This window comes from Typopeltis vanoorti, chromosome 20 (assembly GCF_054136105.1).
Source record: "Typopeltis vanoorti isolate ZY-2024b chromosome 20, IOZ_Tvanoo_1.0, whole genome shotgun sequence".
Taxonomy (NCBI): domain Eukaryota; kingdom Metazoa; phylum Arthropoda; class Arachnida; order Uropygi; family Thelyphonidae; genus Typopeltis; species Typopeltis vanoorti.
The window spans coordinates 94,535,731-94,562,761 of record NC_143568.1 but is presented as its reverse complement, the minus strand read 5'-3'; the positions used below and the strand labels follow the sequence as shown (position 1 = coordinate 94,562,761).

At 34.7% G+C, this 27,031-nt stretch overlaps 1 protein-coding gene across 1 annotated transcript in view; it reads right to left on the bottom strand.

Annotated features, from left to right (window-relative positions):
• Positions 1 to 816: 816 nt before the first annotated feature.
• The window catches only part of LOC150095675 (18S rRNA (guanine-N(7))-methyltransferase), a 136,094-nt gene continuing 109,879 nt past the window's right edge, over positions 817 to 27,031 (bottom strand). Inside the window, exons 10-12 of the mRNA XM_090410109.1 lie at positions 18,230 to 18,325; positions 8,230 to 8,319; positions 817 to 923 (exon numbers count right to left, since the gene is read on the bottom strand). Coding sequence (XP_090266235.1) covers positions 869 to 923; positions 8,230 to 8,319; positions 18,230 to 18,325 — 241 coding nt within the window. The 3' untranslated portion in view covers positions 817 to 868. The remainder of the gene's footprint in view (positions 924 to 8,229; positions 8,320 to 18,229; positions 18,326 to 27,031) is intronic.

Sequence of the window (27,031 nt, the reverse complement as noted above, 5' to 3'; positions counted from 1 at the left end):
AAAGATTTTTTGTAGAATATATTGGTATCCATGGACAAATCTTAGAGAGGAGGGGAGATATCTGCATGTCAATATAAATTTGGTTTTATTACCTGGTGTGACATAAGCTTTTTTGAAGTATGTTGTATCAGAATACATGACTCTCCCAGCAAAAAACAGTGGAAGAAAAAGACTGAAGTAAGTCTTTGTCATCCACTGTTTGGTCTTTTAGGGCAATTAAGACCAAGCTCTTAGAAGATCAAAATATAAGACAACGATATTTTGTAAAAATTGGTGCTAAGAAGTTAGTAATAATGTAATCAATTATGTAGTACAATCATAGTACTCTATACACATCCCCTTATATAAGGTCATATTAGGAAATGATATATCAGAAGTCGGTGCAATTCAGTAACTGGATTTCTTCAAAAACATACTTCAAAAATAGATTAAAAAAAGGTTGTAGTTATTCTGGATTAGAAAATCTTATCACTGTTTCTCTCATGTAAGCAAAGATATTATTTTACTTTCTGGAGCACTCAAAGAGCAGTACAATGCATTTGGGAGATGTTAGGAATGATTAATTTTCTATGAATTAAGCTTTTCATCAGGCTGAGTACACACTTGTATATAAGCTGAACGTGTACCACTACAGGAGCTGATTCATATCAGAGAACACATTCTAAAGGATTTTGCAGAAGAGCAATCTCTTTCTCTCTCTCTCTATCTATATATATACATATATATACACACTTAAGCTTCATGTTCCCCAAGCAAATTGATCAAATGCCAACAAAATTATACAAATTTTCTTTCAACAAAAAAATCTACTAGAGGGAAAAAAAAACAAAGAGACATTCTTTTATTAACAACTTGTTCAAAATTTATTCTAAAATTTCCCACTTCTCTTTCTTCCAGTATATTTGCTGTCTGCCCTTACATCCCTGGAAAAAAAAAAAAAAAATACAGCTAGACAACAGAAATATGCAACTGAAAGAAATATTTTTACTTTTCTCAACTATCAAGGAATGCATTACTGTTTTGTTATAGGGCTATCCTCTGCATTATGAAAACCTGAATTGTAGTTTCTAAAGTTTTTATGCATCTTTAAAACTAATATAGCAAATACAGTAAGTGATATTAAGCTCCTGAATATAACTTCATCTCTGACATACATGCCAGCCACTGAATTAGAAACTTTTATTTAATACCATGTTTCTGTATAGGCATGCGACTGCCAATACCATCTTCAATTCCCTGTGCATAGTTTGGTGAGATATGGGTCAGGAATAGCATTCATTAAATGCTATAGTCAATTGCTGCACACTGCAAGATCTGTTGTCCGTACAAGCCTTCTCAAATGATGGTGATCTCATTCTTGACAGACTGCCTTAAGACTAGTTATGCCTCTTAGACAAGCAATGTGGATTATTTTTTTTGCTGATTAAATACCTGGGATATCTCACCATTTGAGAAACCAGTCAGCTGTTTTCAAAATCATGGCTGAAGCCAGCCAGACAGACACCCACAATAAGCCCTTTATTGAATTCCAGAAAGATCCTTTGTTTTTCCCATTGTGATGATCAACATTACTAATGATTACTGACTAAATAACTTAGACCAGTGATTTTCAACCTTTTCCATAATACGGCACACCTAGACTAATTATTAAAATTCTGTGGCACACTAAAAATATATTCTTTTAATTTTTTTGATGATCTGGCAAAAAACAGGCATAATTTTGATTGTTTTACACACACAAGAAGAGGAAAGACCAGACACTAACTAATAAATAAATGCGCAAATTACCACATTATTTCTTTCAATTAATCTGTTTTCATAAATCTTGCGGTACACCTGAAGATCTCTCCTGGCACACCGGTTGAAAATCACTGGTCTAGACTAAATATTTGGACTAAGTATTTTAAACACATATGCTGCATAAAGATTTCTAATTCAGTGGCTGATAGACGTCCACAGCAGCAATACCATTTTTAGCTTATTACTGCAAACAATGAGAAGTTCAAAAATTCTTTATAGCAAGCTGCATTTATTAACAGAGGACACTAGCATTCCTGCTCGTCAGCTGTTCATGCACTGATGGCAGACCTATTTACTTCGAGAACACTGAACAGTTTTAAAAATTAAAATACGAGGGTGGTCTGAAAGGTTTTCGGCATTGACCATAGATGGCAACACTATCGCCAAGATTTTTTTTTCTAAGTTGGTACATCTGTCATAAGCATCCATGTGAAATTGCAAGTCATTCTATCAAGTAGCTTGTTTTATACAGCTGTCTAAAGCAAAAGTGTTGTCTGTATCCCTTGAAATGGATTTGTGCTGTTATAAAATTCTTTGCAAAAGAAATTCATTCAAAGTTCATAAAAGTTTATGACCACTCTTCTCCTTAGTTTTCGACAATTAAGAAATGGGCTGCTGAGTTTAAACATGACCGTACGAGCCTTGAAGATGATCCACATGGAGGATGTCCAAAAAAGTGTAACACCACCAGAAATCATTGATCAAGTACACAATATGGTATTGGATGACCAGCGAGTCCAAGTGCTTGAAATTGCTGAGACTATAGCCATTTCAAAAGAACATGTAGGATATATTTTGCATGAAGAATTGCATATGAAAAAGCATTGTTCTAGATGGGTGCCACACTTGCTCACAGCAGATTAAAAACACACTCACATGAAAATCTCTGAACAGTGCTTGGAGCATTTTAACAAGAATAAAATTGATTTTGTGCATCGATTTATTACTATGGATGAGATCAGAATCCAAACAGTAGTCAAAACAGTTGACAGAAGCTGGTTGTTCAGCGCCAAAGAAGACAAAGCTGGTTCCATCAGCAGGAAAGATCATGACATCGGTGTTTTGGGATGCTAAGGGCGTTTTGTTTATTAATTATCTTGAAAAGGGTAAAACAATAAATGGGGAATATTATTCCAATCTTTTAGATGAAAGATGAACGATTGGAATAATATTGGAATTTAGATGAAAGATTTAGATGACTAGATGAAAAAATTCTTTTTCATGAGAAAAGACCTGGTTTGCAGAAGAAAAAATCAGCTTTCATCAGGACAATGCACCTGCCCACAAAGGTGTTTTAGCAATGGGAAAATTAAGGGATCTGCACTATGAAATGGTTGAACAGCCACCCTATTCGCCAGATTTGGCTCCCTCTGACTTCTATCTCTTCCTAAAACTAAAACTCTTCCTTGCTGGTCAGTGTTTTTCTTTGAATCAAGAGGTGACTGCAGCTGTAGAGGGCTATTTTGCAGATCTTACTGAGAACCACTACAGGGACAGGATAATGGCACTGAAGCATCGCTGGAATAAATGTATTAGTCTTAAGGGAGATTATGTTGAAAAATAGAAATAATTTTGAAATTATAAATTTGTTTTTTCATTGTTGGGCCAAGAACTTTTTTAGACCACCCTCATAAGTCATGAGAATCATCTTTCAGTACCTCTTTTATTTTTTAAAATAGTTAAAACTAGTACCTTCACAAATGGAATCAGTTATTTTGGTTTTTTAATACTTTGTAGGTGTTTATTAAAATTTCAGAGTTGTAAAATTTGCAAGTGATTATCATCACTACATATTTAAGTTTTTATTTTTTTAATCTTAACATAATATCAGTTCTTTTAGTTTATTAGTACTCTACAAGTCAGTAAATACATTTGCTATAGAGATGAATGGAAACAATAGGCTGACCTTGAAGTTGCACATAGCATGCTGCTATCATCAATGTCCACAGAACAAATGGCAATTTATATATGGAATACAAAAGAGTGAAAAAATATACACTAACATTTTGGATTTGCAAACATTTTCAGCAGTAAATATGATGATTGTTTGCAAATGAGGCTTTGTATATCACAACTATTCCAGGATTTGATCCATGACAAACTTTATACATTACAGCCAAATTACATTATTAGATGCCAAATTATTATTGTTATTATTATTATTACATGACACCTCCAAGGAGTCCTAAGACTCATCAAGGGAGGGCACCTACTCTACAACTCTCCGTCTTCACCTCAATTCACCAACTATAGCAAACCACATTATCTACACTAATGCCATCTACTGTCCACCACCACCACTATTTTCACAGACAATCATAAACATCCAGGCACATCACCCATCACTGGACAAATGCCATGGACGATTCGGCAAATCTCAAGTAGTTGCACTTGATATCTCTAAAGCCTTTGACCGGGTCTGGCACAAAGCAAACTCCCATCATTTGGACTGTCTCCAGACTTCTGCAGATGGATTGCCAGCTTCCTGTTTGGACAAACACTATGTATGATGGTAGATGGCTCCCTATCCTCTCACCATCCAACTAATGCTGGGGTCCCACAAGATTCAGTTCTCTCACCGACCCTCTTCCTTCTATATATCAATGACCTACTTCAGTTGACCTCTACCCCAATACACAGTTTTGCAGACGACAGCATGTTACACTCCTCGCTCTCATTTGACAAACCCTACTCTACACAACTCACTTCGACCCACAGAACATCAACCACCAATGCCCTTAATTCTGATCTTGAAACCATCCTCCAATGGGGCTCAGATAACTTCGTCAACTTCAACGCTAGTAAAACCCAGTTCTGTCTTATTTCTCACAAAAAAGAACCATTTTCCCCCAACTTTGTTTTTGATAACACTCAAATTCCCAGACGATGAGATTTCTCTTCTCGGAATTAACCTGACATCAAACCTCTCCTGGCATGAACACATCACAACCATTGCATCCTCAGCTTCCAAAAAACTAGGTTTTCTGTTTTGCTCAAGATACTACTTCACCTCTAAACAGCTGTTAACATTATACAAATCCACCCAGCTATCGAATACTGCTCTCACATTTGGAGTGGGGCTCCTAAAAGCTCTCTCAAAATGTGCTTGACTCAATACAGAGGAGAGCAATTAGACTGATAAATGACCCATATCTCACCAACTCGCTCTCCTCACTTTCACATAGACGCTTGGTCTGTGCGACTTGTATATTCTATAAATATTTCCATGGGAAATGTTCATCTGAAACAGCATCAATAATTACCCCACTCTGCACGTACAGCTGCCATTCAATATCCTTTCACAGTTCACCTTGAAATCCACAGAAGAAGTTTCTTTTCCTCCTTCATCCCTGCTACTGCAGTACTGTGGAATAGCCTTATCCCTGACATATTTCCCAAGGAATACAACACAGGCTTTTAAATCAGATGTAAACAAGTTTCTCCTTTCCCGGTACTAACATACGAGAGGTTGCCCAGCCAACCTCTCATATATGGGCCCAACATTAAAATAAAAATAAACCATGGTGGGATTGAAATCCGCAGCCTTTTGGCTGCAGAGCGGATACGATAACAACTCAGCCAACCAGGCCGGCAGTTTATTCTCTTAAAAGAAAATGGTGTTAGAGATCTAAACAGCAGAACTGGTTCCTTGTTGGAAATCTACAGCAGAATAGGAAATGAATCCGACCAGGCATATAGGATCCTTTTGGGAAAATTTAGAGAAAATGGCAAAGCAAAGTATTAGCTGGATTTCTGCTCAGGATATGGATTAGTCATTACTAACTAATGAAAATATCAGAAAGGAACTTGGCATTGTCAGCATTCAGGAATGTGTGAGTAGAGCTGATTTCAGGTAGTATGATCACTTAAACAGAATGGGAAAAGGAAGGGTAGCAAAACAGGTGTTGTTTGATGCCAGGGGAGAAAAACCTAGAAGAAGAGCAAGATCTAGATAGATTGATGCAGCAGAAGTCTTTTAGAAGATTGGAATATAAGGTCTGACAATATTAGAGTCCTCACAGGAGAAAAAAACTAATTTGGAGGAAAATTATCAAAGGAAGTTAGTAAGAATGTACACTTTTCATGTAGCGCTATCATATAGTATCCTGTATACCCTTTGAGGATACATATCAGGAATTTGATAAATGGTGACTAAAATTTATCAAATCATTCTCAATTTTGGTTTCAATTTCATCCCTTTTCATAACTAAAATTAAAGAAACTGAAATTATATGACAGTAAATAATCCATAATGAATGGATTATTTACTGCCACTATGTCTCTCCACCAATCATTTATTCCACCTAACTAGTGGGCCACAGATGGCCTGTTGATGCACACATATGCTTCTCCCAATAGTCAACCCTATCTTCCAGCAACAAGTACACATGTTGACTTATCAGGTAGGAACTTTCTGTATTTCTTTTCATGGGCTGCTTTTTTCTATGTCAACCAGAGTTCTTATTTTTCTATCCTTGCAGAGGATACTTATATACAGGGTGTTTCAAAAAGATTGTCCCGATTTGAAAATTGTATATCTATTATTAAATATAATTATTTGAAATCGGGTCATTCTTTTTGAAACACCCTGTACTTCAAAATGCTTTACTAAATATAGTGTGCAGTAATAATCATTGAATGAAAAGATATATGCATCTGGCAATGCTAAAAGTTACCCCTGAAAGTATTTTTAACCAAGCACTGGAGCAAGAATACTCAAGATAAAACAAACAAACAAAAAAAAAAACAAGTAAAGCAGAGTAGAACAATTAAAATTAAATTACATACAACTATAACATGATATGCATGATGATGCAGGAGAAAAAGTACTGCTGAACTGCCATTGGATTCTAATAAGAATTAGGGAGAAATACAGATTATATATATATATATGCAATAACATCTTTTGAACAGAAAACAGCTCCTATGGATAACTTTTGTTTTGTTCCAATGAACTATGACTAGAAAAAACTTGCTGAAAAAATCACATTTCTTAGACTTATAATAACTTATATAGCATTAATAATTCTTTTATATAAATGGATCTTCCTGTCTGCCAAATATGATACATTATATGAATAAGTCACTTGGTGAGCTCATACATAGGACATTAGATCAAGCTTGTATTTCAGAGAATGCAAGAATGAAGCAAACAAACTATCATGTAAAAAAGATGACCGAGAAACACAGAATGTCGAAATCTAGTTGTCTTTTCTGAAGTACCTCAGATGTGTTGGAATGCAAATCCTAAAAATCTCCTCTCAGTGATGGATGACAGTTATAACCACTATAAAGAAAGATGAATGTGATAAACAATTTAATGTTTGGCTGCATTATGTGGATGATATTTTTGTGGATTAAATCTTTTATAACAATTTTAAGCCTTCCTCCACAAGATAAATTCTATCTATCAGAGGAACCAGTCAATCCTGGAGATTGAATCTGATAAACATCTTCATTTACCAAACCTTCTTTAATCAATGAGACAATCAGGCAGTGATCTTTTTTATTCTATGTATACAGACAGAAAAGCAATATCAGGGGTTATATCAATACTAAATCTTATCATCTTTGTCAAAAGTTGAATATGAGTGAAACACAAGACTATCATACTCGCAACTTATGTCCCATGACTGTAAGTCTACTTTTAATGGTTTCCACAAATCTCGTGATAGCTATGGGATTCAATTTAATTAAGTGAATACATAGATTAATTAAGAAATTAATATAATCTAACAGAAAGTCATGCTTTATAGCTGAGACAAAAACACAAAAAAGACATGCAATCTTCACAAGCTTAAAACTTTCAGTGGTTATTCAACATAACCAACATAACAACATAACCACTTGTTCTTCAACCAACCGGCCATGGGTTTAAATATCACCACTGAGCATGGACATTTGTGAATGTCGTTAGGTAGTGGATACATTTCATTGCTTGGTGTGTGAGACAACAAACTCTGCTTACTAGAAGTGGCTTGAAAAAGTATTATGCTTGGTCTCTAGACAAGGATTTCTGGATTAACCCTTACTCATCCAGTACTATATGCTAACAGCCAGATATAGGCAGGATTCACATGAAAACATTTTCAAATAATTTGGCTATTATTAATTTGTGTTCATTTTAATTATTTATAAGCTATCAAACAGTGAGAAAATCTGATTTCCATTGCCCACTATACAAACTTGTTCTCATGAAAGAACAAACAAACAAACATTGATTTTCAGTCAGCAAAAATTTAAATACAAGGCTCAAAAGTTACTTCTCCACTGTAGTTAAACCAATAAATAATAACTAAAGACTTAATTTTAAGGCTCTATCCATTGAAGGGGGAGGCTTAAAATTAACAAATATATAAATATTTATATCAGTAGTAAATTATATAGTTGCTGTGTATCCTGAAATTTATTCTATATTAAGACATTTACCTGCCTTGCCGTCGACGTCTTTCTTTCTTTTCTAAGATCCAATCTCTAGATTTCTTGACAGGTTTTCCTCTAATATTTTTTATCTTTTTCCTGTCAGAGAAAAAATAATTTTTTTTTTTTAGATTTCTCTTGAACAGAGTTATCAGCCACCTAAAAGAAATGCTCCAAATCATTACTTACTTAATCGTTATCAATTCCCTTCAAGAAATAACTTAAAGCATAATAACCTAACCCTTCCAGCAGTCTTTCCTAAAAAAATTTGCATATTTGCTTCAATACTACTAATTTTTTTAATTCATTAATAATTTTTAATTAATTGCTAATTGTGAATTAGTTATTTAAGATATTGGGAAGTTTTGGTTCATACAAAATAATGTTCCAAATATTTTCCAAATGTTTGGCAAGAAAGGAAAAACTTCTTCAGGATGCAAGGCTGATGGATCACTTAATGGAGAGGAAGATTAGCTTGATAAATATGAAGAGCTGGAAATGTTATATAATCCTTTCCTTTAGTGTTACATGGTGATCAGCATCTATGCTGGCCTGGCTGGATGAGTGGTTAGCAAATCTGCTCTCCAGCCAAAAGGCTGCCAATTCAAATCCCACCATGGACATGGATGTTTGTGATTGTCTGTGAAAATATTAGTTGATGGGTGGTAGATGGTATTGGTGTAGTTGCGGTTCATTCTAGATGGTGAACTGAGTTGTGGAGACAGAGTTGTAGAGTAGGTGCCCTCCCTCGATGAGTCTTTATCTGGTCCCATGGCTACTAGATATTAGACACTTTCCTCTCCACCAAAACAAACAACACAAATGCATATAATTCATAATTGAAATTGAAAGTCAGAACACACTTCCTTTTCTTGATACACTTGTCACATGTTTTCCTTCCAGCAGTCTTTCCTTCACAGTTTACTGTAAACTTACATATACTGGCCAATATATACACATAAATCCTTACCACCACTCAACACAAAAACTAGGCATCATTAACATGCTAAAAAAACAGGGCTTTAAAGATTTGCTCCAGTGAGCAAGTACTTAAACGTGAATTAAATGTTATTGGCAATACCTTCCTGAAAAAATGGCAACAGAAAAAATACTATCAACAAAATTCTTCACAAGACCCCACTTAAAAACAAAAATAAACTAGATTACAATAAAACTACAATCTTTAATGTATGGAATAGCTATTCCATATATTAAAGGGATATCAGATAAAATAAAGAGAATACTGCAGAATACTAAAGAACTTATTCAACTAATCCAAGGATCCACTTCCTCCACTAGCTCACTCTGGAGTATGCCATATTCATTGCACATTACTTTGACCTATATAGGTGAAACAGGATGCACAATTCCAATCCAAAAAAAAAAGGAACATAAACAGCTCATTAGTAAATCTGGTGTTTCTGATCATGCCTGAATACTCTACACAGAATTGACTGAAAAGGCATCTGTTTACATCACACCAAAACATGGTGTATGAGTGTAAATTTAAAGATGCCTATGAAATTCTTATCTACCACCTTAATCTTAACAATAATGGTAGTCTTAAAAATTCCAAGAATATGATGACACATATTCTACCCACATGACCTTTTGGTCTATAATTAGGACTGCAGTAATTTAGAATCTTAGTTTTAATATAAAAAACACTAATGTTAAATTACTGATTAGGCCACCAATTTTGCTATATTAAAAGTATTTATATGAATTTGTTCTCTGATGATGTTATAAATAGGATATAGCTTTTGATGTATTTTTTTTTAATAGAGGTCAGGCCAGTAGAATAATGGTTGATCAAATCATTGTCACTTTGGCATACTGTTTGAAATGTAATATAGCTTGTCTTTGTATATGTATGTATATACAATCTCCAGATCCTTAATATGAAGGTCGAAATGTCGAGAAATTAAAGTAATTATTCCTAACATGGTTGTATTCTCCATAATTTACTGAATTGAATGGGGATGTTATACATTGCTGATTGTGTATTTCCTCTAAGCATATAAAGTGGAGGAATGATGTGAGGGGAGAGGAAGGGGACTCATCTATTCAAGTAGACTTCTCTATTCTAGGGAGCATTTTGATGCAGTACCACAAATGTGAAAATAGTATTTTCACATTCTTTTTAAAGAAAGGCTAAGTAAGCCTGAGAAGAAAATTCTGATTTTGATTCTAGATAGGAATAATATCAAAGATAAGTGGAAGTGCAATGACACCATTCTTAAGAAATAAAAAAACTGTTTTAGTAACATTGACACTCACTGTGTTGTCCTCACCTCCAATCATAGAATGGAAAAGAGACCAGTGCTTAAGTTGTCTATGGAAGATCTTGAAACATGCTTCATTTAAGTACAAGGTTTGTTATCACATTAGCAAAACTATGGATAGAATATGAGATCAGCAAAGAAAAGTCATTTAAATATAATGAAGAGCATGGGTCAAAGAACAGAATCCTGCATAAAAAATTATAAAATAAGACAGTAATTTCTCTCTCTCTCTCTCTATACACACACACACACACACACACACACACACACACACACACACACACACACACACACACACACACACACACTTATCTTATCTATGGAACTTATCTATCGCATAAAAAGAGACCTGACTGGGTCTCTTTTTATGCGATAGATAAGTTCCACAGAAAACGACATATAAAAAATCACATAAAAAAAGACCTAACTTATGTTGAAAAATTAAGGATACATTCCAAAATTTTCTAAAACCGCATAAAACCGAAGCAATGAATTAAAATAAACCTAAAATCACATAAAACGTCTATAAAAATTCAGGAAAATAAGAATGACTAAGTTTGTTTTAAAGATTTATTCGTTTAATTTTATTGAAATGTAACACTTTTTTTTTTACATTTTTTCATCAGAATTATCGTTGCTATTAGACAATATTTGGCAACATTTGCGAACTGGTGCAAAATCACTTTCATCACCAGAAAAGGTAGTGTGCACATCAAACCTGTATGGTAAAGGCAGTGGTTCTTCACAAACAGAATTAGCTTCATCCTCATTCTATGCTGATTATTTTCTTCTGACAATGTAATCAGTGATTAAACTCTGCAATGATGATTTTACTAATTTTTTAAACAGCTTGCAATATCCAAACCAGTTCTTCAGCTCACATTGGAATTTAAATGCTCATTCAGAATTTGTGTCATTAATAAGAAAATGATTTTCCAATTTACTGCACAGTTCAAGACCTTCTCAAATTATATTTGCAGTGAGGGAGACAGACTTTTCTTCCGTTTCACTATCGTTTTCTGGATCTTCGAAGATATCTAAAGTTAATCGATATCCAATAATATCATTGTCACTTAAGGCATTATCCACAAGCAATTTGTCTACATCATTCTGGCTAAATGTATCAAAACCTCTACCAATTTCATGTGCCAAAGTAATGATTTCAGTTGATAATGTAGATGTTTGAATGGTTGCAGTTTGCAACACATCCAGGCCAAGCTGCTTTCCACCAGGCATTTAAAGTTTGTGGTCTTATTTCAGCGATAGCAGATGCAACATGATTTAAGTAGTCCAAAATAAAAAAAAATTTTCCAAACATCAGTTACTGTTAATGATTCATTTTCTAGTGTATCCAACATAAATTGAAAAGTGTGCTTAACGTAATATTTTTTAAAAGTAGCAATTATGCCTTGATCTAATGGCTGAATAATGCTTGTTGTATTGGGTGGAAAAAAAAAACACTACCTGCACATTTGGATGTTCTAAATGTGGATGACTTGGTGCAATGTCAACAATTAATAACACTTAAAATTGAGAGCTTTTTGCTTCATATAAGTTTCCACTTCTGGTACAAAGCAATTATTGAACCATTCGGTAAATACAGCAGTTCTTACCCAGGCATTTGTATTAGCTATCCAATGTACAAGCAGCTGTTTTAGATCTTTGCCTTTTAGAGCACACGGTCTTAGAGATCGATTTACTAGGAGGGGTTTCAACATTCGATCCCATGATGCATTGCTACAAAGTAACAATGTTACTCAATCTTTGCTTGCTTTAAACCCACTTGCTTTTTTCTCAGACTTTGCAATGTAAATTCTACTAGGCATTTTATTCCAAAACAATCCTCTTTTGTCAGTGTTAAACACTTGATCAGGACAATATCCACCATCTTCAATAATTTTGGCTAACTTCTCTTGAAAATTTTTGGCTGCTTCTTCATCTGCTGCTGCAACCTTGCCTGTAACCTTCATGTTTTGAAGTGCATTCCTTTTTAAAAACCTGGTAAGCATCCTTTGTTAACTGAAAATTCTTCATCAGCCTGGGAAGCGGAAGTAGATGGTTCTACTTCATCTGTTCATAACTCTGATTCTCTACTCCAATTGCTTCATCTGTTCATAAAACTGAAGAGCTTTTTGTTTAATTAAATAACCACTTATAGGAATTCTTCGAGTTAATTCTTCAATCCAAATTACGAGCGCTCATTCCGTTTTTTCTAATAAAGCATCTCGAGTACGATGATAATTTGGTACTTAGTTTTGTGCCAGAAATGACAGATTTTCTTATTGCGACTTCATTCTTTTTAATTGCTCTTATAGTAGATTTGGTTAAATTAAAATGTTTACCAATCGCTAGATCCCTCTCCTTTTGCTATGTGATCTAAAATTGCAATTTTCATTTCTTTTTTTCTCCATTGGGCCAAATTAAATCTTTAAAATAAAAATTAGCAAAATTTAGACTTACGATAATGAAGACAAACACTTACTCACATGCAAAATTAAAATTTACAGACACTCCCTACTTACATGTTACTCCAGAATGTGCTGCAACATGCTGTTCATTATGTACAATGGTACATAAGTTTTGAAGTTATGCACCGCATAAAAAGAGACCTGAGTGTGTGTGTGTGTGTATATATATATATATTCTCTCCCAGTATTTGTGCCATTGTCCATAGGTGAGATATCATAATGCAGTTGTAAACTTACTTTAAACATTCTGCCTCAAATTCAATTTATCTCATGAAAGAGGTGATGTTCTGGCATGCTGTAAACAGGGAACAAAAGGCTAATCACTATAAGTAAAAATGAATCATCCCACCCTTTTAACAGTATTAACTGAACACCACATAAGAACAAAAGCTGCATAATCTTCCACTGTTGATATTTCACTGGATTCAAATCAGAATCTTCAGAGCACAAAATCACAAAATTTATGACAGTAAAATCTAGCAATGACATCTTTAGGTCATGATCTGAATAACTGTCTCCCAAAAGTTGGATGATTAAGGCATCCATATTACAAATCTGAGAGGAACAATGCGAAACCATTGTTAATCTCTGTTGTAATTTTTGCATGTGAGGCTATCCTGTATGAAGGAGCATCCAACAGGTGGTGTGATAGTCCAGATGATCAATAATGATCGAAAGATATGCATTTCTTATGTTATGCTAGTCAAGTGTCATCAGTTTTTACTGCCTGTCCAAAGTAAGCCAGGTTGCATGGCACTTGAATACATCCCTTGAAGTGTTTAAGGATATTCTTATATACTTGGAGATATCTATATTCACTTATATCTGCCATTTTGTTCTATTTCTGACAGTTTTATTTGCTTACTGACCTCAGATATAGTTTTTTCCTTTTTTTATTTTCTTGTTTCAATACAAAATTCAATTTTATACAGTACTTCCCACAGGATTACCCCCAGAATCTGTATACTGTGAGGAAATTCAGTTCCTTATCACAAAGGATTTGTGCTTTTACTGTTTGCAACAGTGAATTTAAAATAGGGTTAGTTCTATGAATATTTTTTTAATAGTTTGTTATAGCACATAACTTTTGTTATATGAGAGAAAGGGGGTCTGAAACTTCTGATAAACACCTAGAACAAAAATGATACTAAAACAGCTGATATAACCACAAGAAAGAACATATCTTAAAACCTTTTAAACCCCCATGTATCATCAAATTGTAATAATTTGTTCTTTTAGGATATATAAGAAGACATGTCAGACACGTCAATTTCTTCATGGTGATTATCACTTTTCAGTGCACACTCATATTGTTTGCTACAGTGCACATCTCTTGTATTAAATTTTCTAGATGTGCATACATCTAGAAAACTTAATCTAGATGATCTTATATTAAGATCATCTAGATCAGTTTAATATATCTCCTCTCCCAGATCCAATTTCATATTCTTAAGTTTTGAAAGGTAGGAGAAATCAAATAATAGTCTAATAAGTAGTCTAATCAAATAATGATGGTCATTATTGTAACATGCAACATATTGCATTTAGAAATTATGTAGCCATAACCTCAGAGAAAAGAAACATGAAACAAAATTTTAATTATTAATTAGCTTAATAGCACTTTAACCCTAGACTCTGTTGGCATCTTAAGAATGGAACAAACAAGTGGCCGGGTGGCTGCATGTGAGAGGGTGGGAGGGTGTATAGTCATCCACTTCTTGGATGAATATACATCCAAGAAGTGGACATACAGTCATTCTTATTAAAGAACTTGCTGATGCAGGGCTGCTTCACAGGAGTTGTAAAAAAAAAAAGCAGAACAAATTTAATGACAGAGATAGAAAAGTGACACGGTCCTATTTAACTAGTAAAACATTGCTGCTAAACCAGACTAATCCCAATTAAAAAAAAAAAAAGTGAATGCAACTGATGCAGAATTTCCTCCCTTTTTTGTCCATAATCTAGGATTGCTTTCAACTGATTCTAGAGTCAAGTAAGACCCCCCCCCCATGATGACTTCTCCATCAATGCTTTAAACCTGAGCACTCCATGTCAATACAGATGACGATATCCATACTCCATGCAAAAAAAAACCTACCCCTCATTCACCCTTCTCACACTCTCTTTATAAAGCTTCCAGGAATGGCCTCTTATTCTACCCATGTTTCCCTCTATTCCATGAAAAATTTCCAATTTCCTTTGCATTAATCTGGTAACAACCTCTCACCAACTTATAAGTCTCAATCATATCCCCTCTCCTATTCACAAGCACTACAAATAGCATTCTCTCAATCTGCTTGTCTTCCCAGATACCAAGACCTAACATCAAATTAGTGGATCTTCTATGGAGTAAGATATTCTCATCCACTTGAAAACTAGATGACTGGATCTGCACACAGTAGTCCATATGTGGTCCTGATCAAGGATACAAGGGAACCATAACCTCTTTGATTTTATATGTTAATATGCTAATATATGCCATAATTCTTTGTGACAGCCTCACAATTTTAGCAATGTGACTCCTAAGCTTCAAGTCTCTGTCAACAATACTCCCAGATCTCTCATCTCCTTCAAAATATTCTCATTAATTGCATACTCTGTCCCACTTGCCTACCATATTTAGGACCTTTGTTCTATTTTTAAACCTTTCCAAATATCATTAACATACAAATTAAACAAGTATATCACTATATGTGCATCTTCTTTTTCCAATGAACCTTGCTGTAATACTTATATAAGAAGATTGCTAAAGATCTCCCCTTCAACAAATTCAAGCATAATAGTATTTTCTGACCATCACAAAAAAGCAATTATCCCAATTCTGAATCCTAATCCTCCTTAACCTCTTCAACTCCATTAATTACTACAATTTTACTATTTCCACTTCTTTGGAACTTGTTCTGTTGCAACTCTTGTTAAACAGGTATGGAAAAAGTGCATGCTATTAACTCCCTTTATGACATTCCTTTACAATACACAGCGACATGTTGTGTCTTAAAGGAATGTTTCAGGGAGTTAATAGCATGGACCTTTGCCATACCTGTTTAACAACATTCATTAACATTAAGTTTACTTAATTCTTCATATACCTTTGTTCACTCACTATCAGTTCCTCCTCCACACCAAACTCTCTACACTCAAATGCTTCATTCATAAGGATGAAATACTGATAATTCGTTCACTGAATATTCAACTATATTCTCTACAGCAGTTACCAATGTACCATTTTTGACTAATAACATTATCTTCCCATAATCATTCTTCCTTCTACTTTCTACATATCAAAAGAACTATGATTTTTTTTAGCCAAATTAGCTAATTTCTGCTCATACTGCACTTTTGCTGTCATTACCAGTAAGATATCTTCTTGGCCTTCAATGCAGTCTTCATGCAACTTATTATCCTACATCTTGTGCTATCTCCATAAAGTCTTCTTTCCCAAAGTGTATGCTTAATTTCTTCATTCATCCTTTTGATTCCTGTCTTATTTAGCCTTTTAACTTTTGGAATGCATTGTGACACTGCTGCTGTTAAATAGCTCTTGATCACCAGCAGTGCTAGAGTGTATTTCCAACCACCCCTCTTTCCATGCTATCTCTCTCAGTTGTCGCCTAAATTTTTAATAACTATCAGCATATTAATTCTTTCCTTGATTCTCAAATGACTGGCTACAACCTTGTGTTCACTCTTGTCCACTGGGATAGATCAGACTCCCCATTCATATGACATGTAAATAGGGTGTCTGGCATGATCAGATCTAAGACTCAATCCTTGTGTTTACTCTGTTATATACCTAAGAAAGTTATTCCTTAAGAACAAGAAATTCATTTTTATAAGCTTGGTTTGTTTCTTGGTCTATAACCAGTCCTATCCAAGCCATCCCTCAGTATGTGACTTTCAGTCCCTCCTCCACACCAAACTCTCTACGCTCAAATGCTTCATGATGTTGCATTCATAAGGATGAAATACCAATAATTTGTTTCAAATTATCGATATTTGAAGCAAATACTGATGAGCAGCAAGCATATACTTGCTGCTCATTCACCACACCTGCTTCTGTCCATTCACCTTTACAACCTCTTAATCATATATCTCTCCAGACTCAACTATTTCCCATGCACCCAAGGTCATCCTATGCTGACTACCCCCACACATACATTCATTACTACTTCCAGAATCTATATTAGCATACAAGTTAAGTCAATAAAACAATCCTAAAACACACCTTGGGGAACACCACTAGTTACTGTTCTCTCCTGGAATATGCAAAATCTAAACATACTATCATATCTGCATCTCCTGAGTCTAATGCATTTGTCTCTGTGTTGTAATAGGTAAGCAGATAGCTAAAACATTATCTTCACTCACTAATGTTTATAACACTTTAACAACAATTTCAAACACAGTTTGGAGTTATCATCATCTCTCTTATGAAGTGGAACAATCCGTCCTTTTTTTTAGAATTGGACAATAAATAAAACTAATGTTAAACAAGTGCATCGAGGTTGTTGATTATTCTAGAATATTCCCCCAAAACATCAAATGTACTGTCTCATTAACCTCAATGTTTACTCAATTGTCCATATACTTGCTGATCATTCACCACCAGCCACTCCCCATTTCTTCACTACAACTCAAGTTCTGCATAATGTTACATTCACAAAAATGAAATAACTTTGAGATATAAAATCAAATTCTAGAACCTTGATTCCCATGTCCTGTCTGTTATGTGCTAAGATAACAGACAGGACAGCTGTCTGTTATTTTGAGGGACAGTTCTAAGGTAGCTGTCCCTCAAAAAACTTGAGAAATTTATTCTCTTCTCCTACTCTCATCAGTTATCTTGATCCTGATATCATACTGCTCTTTTCCATGCAGCTCTAGTTATGCCTATTACATTTTATGGGACACAGCAAATATTACAGTCACAAGTTTATTGCTTCAAACACTACCATAGTGAATCAACTCTCACCACTACAAACCACAGAAATACTTTATAATGAATTTCTTTTAGCAAAGCACTGTGCCAATGAGGCTTTTGGGAGAACTTTACCATTTTGTTATAGTGAGTGGGTAAGTGACTTTGTTATTGCAGTGTTTGCTATAGTAAGTCAACTGTACTATTATTAAAATAATCCCAATCTGTTTCATGTTTTTCTCTGTTTAAATTTATCCTAATGCCTCCCAGATATATCCATTTAAGAATCTGCAAAGTATAATTAATAATAATTAAAAAAAAGAATAAAATGTAAATACCTTGATGTAGTGTAATCAGCTTGAGCAATTGTCTGTTCAGTACCTAGAGCCTGTGGTAAAGTTTGTGGTCCACTAGTAAAAAGTACCAAGAATATTCTGCAAAACAGTGACACTTTATAGAGGTAACACACACACACATATACAATATTTAAATATTCTATATATAAGATCAACTAAACCTAAACTTAGAGGTTCAAAGTTTAACTGCCTTGGTAGAGTTAACTCCTCATTGCAAACTCACCATCAGTGGCCCAATTATGACTAACTTGAAGACCAGAAGAATAGTTCAAAAGCTTTTGCAATAGTGCATTTTTTTAAAAAAAATAAATATTGTAGGATGTGGTCAGTATGCAATATTTCAAGCAGACATTATATCTCGGTACATTCTTTTCCATCTTCATGTACACATTTTGTCACAAATTATATCCCAAAATGTGATTTACTAAATATACCAAACACAAGGTGTAAATAATGATCAGTAATACATTAAACTCGTATTTTTTCAGTATTTTATAAAGCTAGTGCTCAGCTGGATAGATGATAAAAACCAGATAATCAAGAGAAATGATGAAAATAAACAGTAATAAGCCTCCACATTCTCCTTATGAGCAGTGGCAATCTTACTGTAATTAAGGAATGTTAATTTATATCGATTATTAAGTAAACCGCAATCACTGAAATGTAGTTAAAATTAGTTCCTTGCATTTAAAGCAGGTATGAAAAGTTATATACCTAATGTTATAGTAGAGATTTCTATGAGTGTTTCTCAAGTATCAGTTAAAAGAAGAATTATCAATGAAATACAGAACTGAATTCATATATGGCATTTGGTTTTCAATTTGGTATAGTATTAAATTCTTAATAAGAAATTAAATATATCATTAAACAACATAAGCAAGAAAACTAAAACCTTGTGAAAAGCAGAAAATAAAGAATCAGAAATGAGTCAAATATAATCTGAGGAAACAGTTTTATCATCACAACAATTAATGCTGAAAGATAGTGTTTCATTGCCAAAAAAAAAAAAAAAAGTGGGAAGGCATGCTGGGTTATAAAAATGACAATATCTTAACTGTATGCAATCCCTGGTCTATACTGAAAGTATATGCAAGCATGCAGAGACCAGTCAGAATAGTATGAACATCCCCATTATCTGATAAGCTATTCCATCCCCTCACCAGGTGGAATACACAGAAGTGTATGATACTGTTCAATCAAACTTGATGATAACCAAGGGAAAAGAATATAATCTGATCGACTTAAAAAAAAAAGGGGGGGGTTGCAGGGTGGCACCATCCGAGAAATTGCCAATTAGAATGTAGAATGTGTGTGAGTAGTACTGAACTTACACTGTTCAAAGAGTACAAAGGATATTGGGCAGAACAGTGGTAGCCATGCAATGGTGGGCCTCATCAATTCTCATTGTTAATGCAGGTTATTCTACCTTATTGTAAGCCCATAGATGAAAAATTGTGTAACAGCCAACCATGGAATTTAACTATGGGGAATATGGTGTTTTTCTCTTTAGGCCCTGTTTAAGTGAACATTTCTTGAAACCTTAATCCTGTCATCTCAATGAAGATTTCCTTCTTCCTAGGTACATGATCTTCTACTATTGTTCTGAAACTCCCCTTTCCCACCCATTCACAACAGTGCTCTTAATGAGTTCAAATCTTCTTAATCCTTTCTAGGACCTATCTCTTCGTTCATCTTTCTATGAACCCTATCAGCTTCTTGTACACTACATCTCAAAAGCAGCTGTCCTTTTTATACCAGTAACTTCTTTAGGTTCTAACATTTACATCCTTCAATCCCTGGTTGTACTTTTTGAGGTGATGAATCTATTCTTCTGGACTAGGTCTCTGACTACTGTCCTAGATTCTACACTGGTTTCTATTAATTAAGAAACAAAGAGGGAAAAAAAAATTGCAATAATTCAGGGGGTAGGGGAGAGGAAAAACATATCTAAGTCAGGTGCATTATAAAAGCGATGCTGAGTGTGGCTATACAAATGAGCCACAGCATAACAGTGGGCATTTTGGAGAGTTTTCCATTTCATGTCTGGAGTGAGAACAAGACATTTTGTAATAGCAAAATTCTTGGATATCGCTGCAAGACATCATTTAATTGATGAATTCAGTTAAATGATGTCTTGGCAAGTCATTATAATCCTAGAGACTAGCCAAAGTCAGGCAGAGGTAAGATAGTTGCATGTGAATCGTTCTATGGAACTAATTCCAACAGTCATAAACAGCATCCTGGAGATACAGTAAAGGAAGGCAATGAGTCACAAAGTGTTCTATGCTAGGCAACCAGTAATCTGAGTAACCCTATCTCCCACACCAGAGGAGAGAGAACATTTGAAATGGGGTGTGTTCAATGTCAACTGGACCCAAGACCAATGGGGTTTGGTACTGTTTACAGGCGAGTCCTGGTGTGTTCTACAAATTGATACCAGGCATGCTCTGATGTGGAAGAGAACCATATTATCATCCCTCTAATTTCTGTGAAATGGACATTTATGAATGAGGTAGTGTGATGGTTTGGGGAGGGGATATCACTGGGTAAATGCACCAACCTATATGTGCTTCCTAGCAGAACCATGAATGCTGCAATTTATAGAGAGGAGGTGCTGAGGACCCCTATATGCAAGTGTGATAGGGGAGGCATTTCTCCTACAAAATGATATATGCTAATCCTCATTAAGTGAAGCTCAATGAGCATCAGTGATGGGGATCATCTTGTAGGACAAACATTTTCAAGAAGAGATTATTGTATGTGTGGACTGGCCACTTGGGTCTCCTGACCTGAATCCTATTGAGCATGTCTGGGATACTCCAGGCAGACATGTTGCTGCTATCAACCCTCTCCAAAACCTTAAGAGAGACTTGGGGGAGCTTTGCAGGAGCAATGGTTATTAATACCAACTGAGCTTCTGGGACACCATTATAAACAGTATGAAACATCGTTATGAGTGCTATACTGCTGTGAGAAGTGACCACATTCCTTATTGAGACACTGACATCTCATTTTGACCATCATCTTTGTACCCATTTGTTACTGAATTAAACTATTTATTTATTTATTTTTTTTTTGTGGGTGTTTCTTTCACCTCTCATATCATACTGCTCTTCACTAAATTGCATAAAAATTACCAGTTTGGAGTTATTGCAATTTTTCTCTTTGTTCCTTAATTTATGGAAACCAGTGTAACATCTTCTGAACAGCAATTCTTTGCATGGATGATAAATCCTATATATTTAAACCCGCTAACTTCCTCAGTTATTTCTCCTATAAAGATAAACTTCTTTTCCAGGTACTTCTCTAAAGCATACTTTAATATTCTCAGTATCTTAGGTAGTTGACCCATCTGCCATCTATCCTAATTCTTGTCTGTAGCTTATCTAGTACTATATGAATGCTGTTCCTGGTATAAAATGCTGAACATGTGAGGAGCAGAACCTACACCTCCCCACAGTTGTCTTTTGTTCACTATAAAAGCTAATCAGTAAAATGATGTGGTAATGAAAGCCCATTTCTTTCATCACCATCCACAATTTTGCATGCTGAACATAGTCAAAAGCTAGCAAGTAAATTCTATTACTTATCAACCATCTGTCTGATGTCAAGGATCTGATCTTGGGTGTCACTGCCCTTTCTAGAACCTGACTGTTCTTCATGCTTCAACTTTAACAACAATCCTATTTAGAATAATCATTAATAGAATCTTGCTTATGATGGAAATTAAACTACCAGTTTTGCAATTCTTGCACTCTTCATCACTAACCTCTTCCAGTTTTTGGTCCATATGCCTGTCTTCTATATCAATCTATGAAACATTTATCCCTGCATTTCTTGTGGTCTTAATCAGATATGCTAGGATTCAATTTTCATAGAATCTCACTATTGTTAAGCTTCTTAATTGCATTTTCAACTTCATGCTGGAGTGGAGGGGGGGATCCTCTCTGCTTTGGCAAAGCTGGTACAGTGGAGAGCTACATAAATAAATTTATATAGAGACAACACACTAAACTATCAGCATACAAGTGTTAAAACAAATTTTAATTTAGGGGTCTAAGAGGTGAGTTAGGAATAAAATAGTTTACCAAAGACTATAAACCACATATAAGAGTTTTGAGAAAGGCTAAGGAAATGAACATATAGTATCAATGGAATAATCCTATTAAAAATGAAAATATTAGAAAGGAACTTGCTGTCATTATTATTCAAAAATGTGTAAGCAGAGCCAATCTAAAGTGGCATGATACCAGGATGAAAAAAAGACCCAGAAAAAGACCAAGATCTAAGTGGATTTATGCAATTAGTAATACCCTAAAAGACCAAAATATAAAATTTCACAATTAGAGTTCTGACAAATAAGAGACTAATTTGAAGGAAAATTATTACTAGCTGCCTATCACTAATGTAAACTTAATCATGTAGACTATCCATCAGATGATGAAATTCATCTTCCAGTGCGAGATCATTGCCCTGCTTACTAGAGGCCTGAAGTAATCAAAAAAATTCCATGATTGGTTTCTAGAGCAGTTTTCAGATTATGCAAAAAATAAAAATAACAAAAAAGCCTTAGCCTACTTTTTGTATTATATGTTGATAGTTTTTCAATTGGTTATACTATAAGTTAAAGATTCCAAGAAATTATATTCTTGGTTTCATCCTTTATTCAAGTGTAAGCAAACAAAGTTTGTACACGAAGTAACTTCGCAACTGGGCCACTTGTATATAAAGACTAATGACTTCACATCAATTGCCTTGGTATCCCATAATGCAAAGCACATATCCTTATGGACATGCTGTGCATTAAGGGCAGGGCCACAACCCAGACTGGCTTTGACCTATATTGAGATCTCATCAGTGGGAGCCAGATCCAGAAGTGATACTAAGGTTGAAGTAATGCAGAAGTCATATTTCATGTCATGCAGAATATGACTTCTGTGTTACGGTAAGCCATGCATTCTGGGAGAATAGAAGTGGTGCACTAATTATTTTTAATGCTTTCAGCCAGGTAGGAGCTTACTTTTCTAAGTAAAGCAAGCTATTCCTTTTTAGGCATTTAGTAGGATCATAATTAGTTGCTTCATAAGGATTGGCTTCCATCACTAACAAATTCTTCCCATTTTCCCTTTCATGTTAGGCTCAATGGCCTGTCACTAACCCATTTTTTTAAGTAAAATTTTTTCATTAAGTATAATGACTGTATTTCTTTGATCAGCTGTACTAGATATAAGCTCAACACAATTTAGTGCAGACACAACAAAACAAAATCATGCAGTTAAAAAAAGAAGTTTTATACAAATTGTTTTGCCAATTCTTTGGGATATATTGGACACAACAGGTATTTCAAATTAAAGTAGCCCTATTCAGAGCAATCTGGAGAGAGAGAGAGAGAAACAGTAAACAAACTACCCTCAAACTAATCAGTTCATGGGGAAGAGATTTTGACAATAATAATAATAAATGTTCAAAAATGGCTGATGGAGAAATATGCCACTGTGAACAAGAGAAAATTACATTGTGAACCAGATGGTATGCAATTGGGAAATGATTCAGAATCAATGACAAACAAAGTTATTCAATGATTGCTCTCATTTCATAAAATAATGTGATACAAAAAACATACCACATATAGCTGACATGTTGCAATGAGCTGTCAAGGAGATCTGGATAATCAATGGAGGTGACATTCAATACGTTGGCCTTTGTGCAAGACCAGTAGTTGATACTGCCATACAGCACTGTTTACAGCAGTGCTTCCCAAACTTATGGATGTAAAGGCTCGCTTGAAAAATTAAAATATTTCATGGCCCCCATCGAAAAAAAAAAAATTGTAATACAGATATACATTATTGTAACATTTATTGTATTTATATTCAATACAAAACATACACAGCATATATCGCAAAAATCAAATGCAAATATTACATTTATAGCATCTTACATACACATTTGATATGGCAAACTTAGTCTTAAAACATTTTAAATTTGTTTTCATTATTTCATGTCCCCTCAACAAAACTAACGGCCCCCAAGGGGGCAGCGGCCCACAGTTTGGGAAGTGTTGGTTTACAGCAAAAAGCAAATGATCCGTTGAAAGCTGTCATACATGATGCATAATTTTGTCTTTCAAATCTGCCAGGTGAAAAACTTTGCCCTGATATGCCATGCTTTTGCGATAACACACAAATGTAACCATTCATGTCACAGGTCTAGTTTGATGGATTTCTTTGAAGAAAATGGCTTGATAACAAACTTGGCCGTAAATCCTATCCATACTGTGACCCTTAGCAAATGTAAGAGAACGTGTTGAAATGCATGGGAATTATCTGTAGCTCAGATGCAGCAGTTTTGAGTGTTTACTGTTCCACAAACATGAAAATGTACTTCATCATTCTATAGAATGTTCCAAGGCTAATCCTCATTCAACTTCATGTGTGCCAGAAATGTTAACACAAATGTTTCTCAGATGCTGGCATCTTCTGTTTGCACCTCTTGGTTGTGGCTGAGTTTGTATGGGTAGTATTGCAATGCTTTACACAAAGTTCTCCATATTGTGGTGTATGGCAAATCTAATTGTCTTGTTACAGTATGTGCACTGTATGAACCTACAGCATTCTCATTTGACTGCTCAACAACTGCAGATGCAACATGTTCAGTCATTTGCAGAATTTCAGATTTATGCCCTCTTCCTGGTTGGACTGTCAAACTGCCTGCCTCTACAAATTAATGAACCACATGTCAAGCTGCCTTTGGTGTTATTGAGCTTTTTTTGCAAAGTCTCTAGGCATTTGTACACACAAAGTGCTGCTAAAAATTTTTCCCCATTCCTATTCTACAAGTAAGGCACATTCAGACAAAATGAGAAACCTATTGCTCAAGACAAATGACTAGTCAGTCTCGTTCCTGCACTTATATTGCTCTACGGCTCATGTGGTATGCAAAATCCACTTTTTTTTTTTTGCTCACAGAGCCATAATTTCCCTATTGGTCATTTTTGAACTTACTAATCACATGACACAAACCAGGACCATAATTTCTCAATTCACAATAAATCAAAGTGGATTCCTATTAATGAACAACCTTAATTTTTCTGTATATCTCCTAAATCCACTGATATTGTAGACATGATCTGTCATAGTGAAGGTCTGAAATGTATCTTAACTACTATTGCCAATAAATTTAAGTTGTAAACAGCGATAACATTACTCTTGCTTTCAGTTGTGGTCTACTAGAGATGCTAAAATTTAATCTTAAAAAAAAATAATAAATAAAAGTTTAGCATGCCACTATGGATGATCGCTGAAGGATTCAACAGCCTGTATTATCACTAGCCAAGAAACTAGTCGACACTAGAGGAGTTGGTGGATAATTTCTCTCTAAAAAATAAACAGCACTTCATAAACAAAATTAAGAACATGATGTTCAACAATAAAGATTTATTAGTCAGTTTGATCTATCCTTTCACAATGTCCCAATCACTGTGATTATTTTTTGAAAGGACTATGATACATTCCAGTATCATAGTCCTCTCTATCCATATTTTGTTCTAGTTCTTTCATGTGGCAAAATAACAGCTACTTATAAAAAGAAGGTATTACTATGGGCTTACCACTGTCTTCCATATAGTTAATTTTTTATATGGAATATTCTAAGCAACAAGCTCTAGATTCAACTATTCTGAAACCCAATGTCTGGCAGCATAAATGTGTTTATATATTTGCTATCTGGTCTCATAGTTAATTTTAAACACCTAAACAACTGAAAACTACACATGCACTTTTATTTCCTGATATACTTGTCACATGTCACACTTCCTCACTACCTACCATAAAGTCTGCACACATGGACAAATTCAAACAGGTAGATTCTTGCCATCAACACATGAGATGCATCATTTAGCATCCTCAAAATTAGAGCCTTAACAATTTGCTCTGATGAGCAAGCTCTAAAAAATGAATGTCAAATAATAAGCAAAACATTTATAAAGAATGGTTATTGGAAAACAAAATTTTTCACAAGAATAACCCTAAAATAATAAAAATTACAATGAAGCCATAACAATTCCTTACATTAAAGGAATAACAGAAAAAATGTACAGAATACTACACAAATACAACATTGATGTTACATTTAAACCACCTCCAAAATTAAAAAGCTTACTTAGCTTCTCCAAGGACTCCTGTCCCATCCCCAGCCTACTCAAGTGGATGGGTACCAAATCTGATACACCTATAACTTACCTTTCATGAACAATTTCAACAAGAAAAGAAGAATACAAATAACACACTAATTTCAATAATTATGAAAAATCAGGTTTTGGAATTAAGTGGCATGACACCCTATTCCTTGCCATTACCTAGTATGAACAGAAATTCAAAGAGGCACCTGTGAATGTTAATATCCACCATCCTAATTTGCAACAGGAATAAAAGTCTCAATGGAATATTATATTGGTGGGATTCTGCTTAGAGAAAATGAGGCTAAGGATCTCAGCATTATGGTGCACAGGAAGTTGAAGTTCAAAGGTCATATAGCAAAAACAACACAGACAATAATTGTAATGCTGAAATGAACATTTATGTATAAGGATAAGGAGATAAATCTGCCTCTTTATAAGGCCTTAATACAGCTGCACCCTGGATCACAGTGCACAGATATGGTCTCGTGGGTTCCAAGGGGATGAAGCTATGAAGAGGCTGCAAAAAAGAGTTAAAAGATGATAACAGGTTTAATTAATGTAGATTATGCTGACTGCAGACTGATAAGAGAAGGGAAAGGACTGAT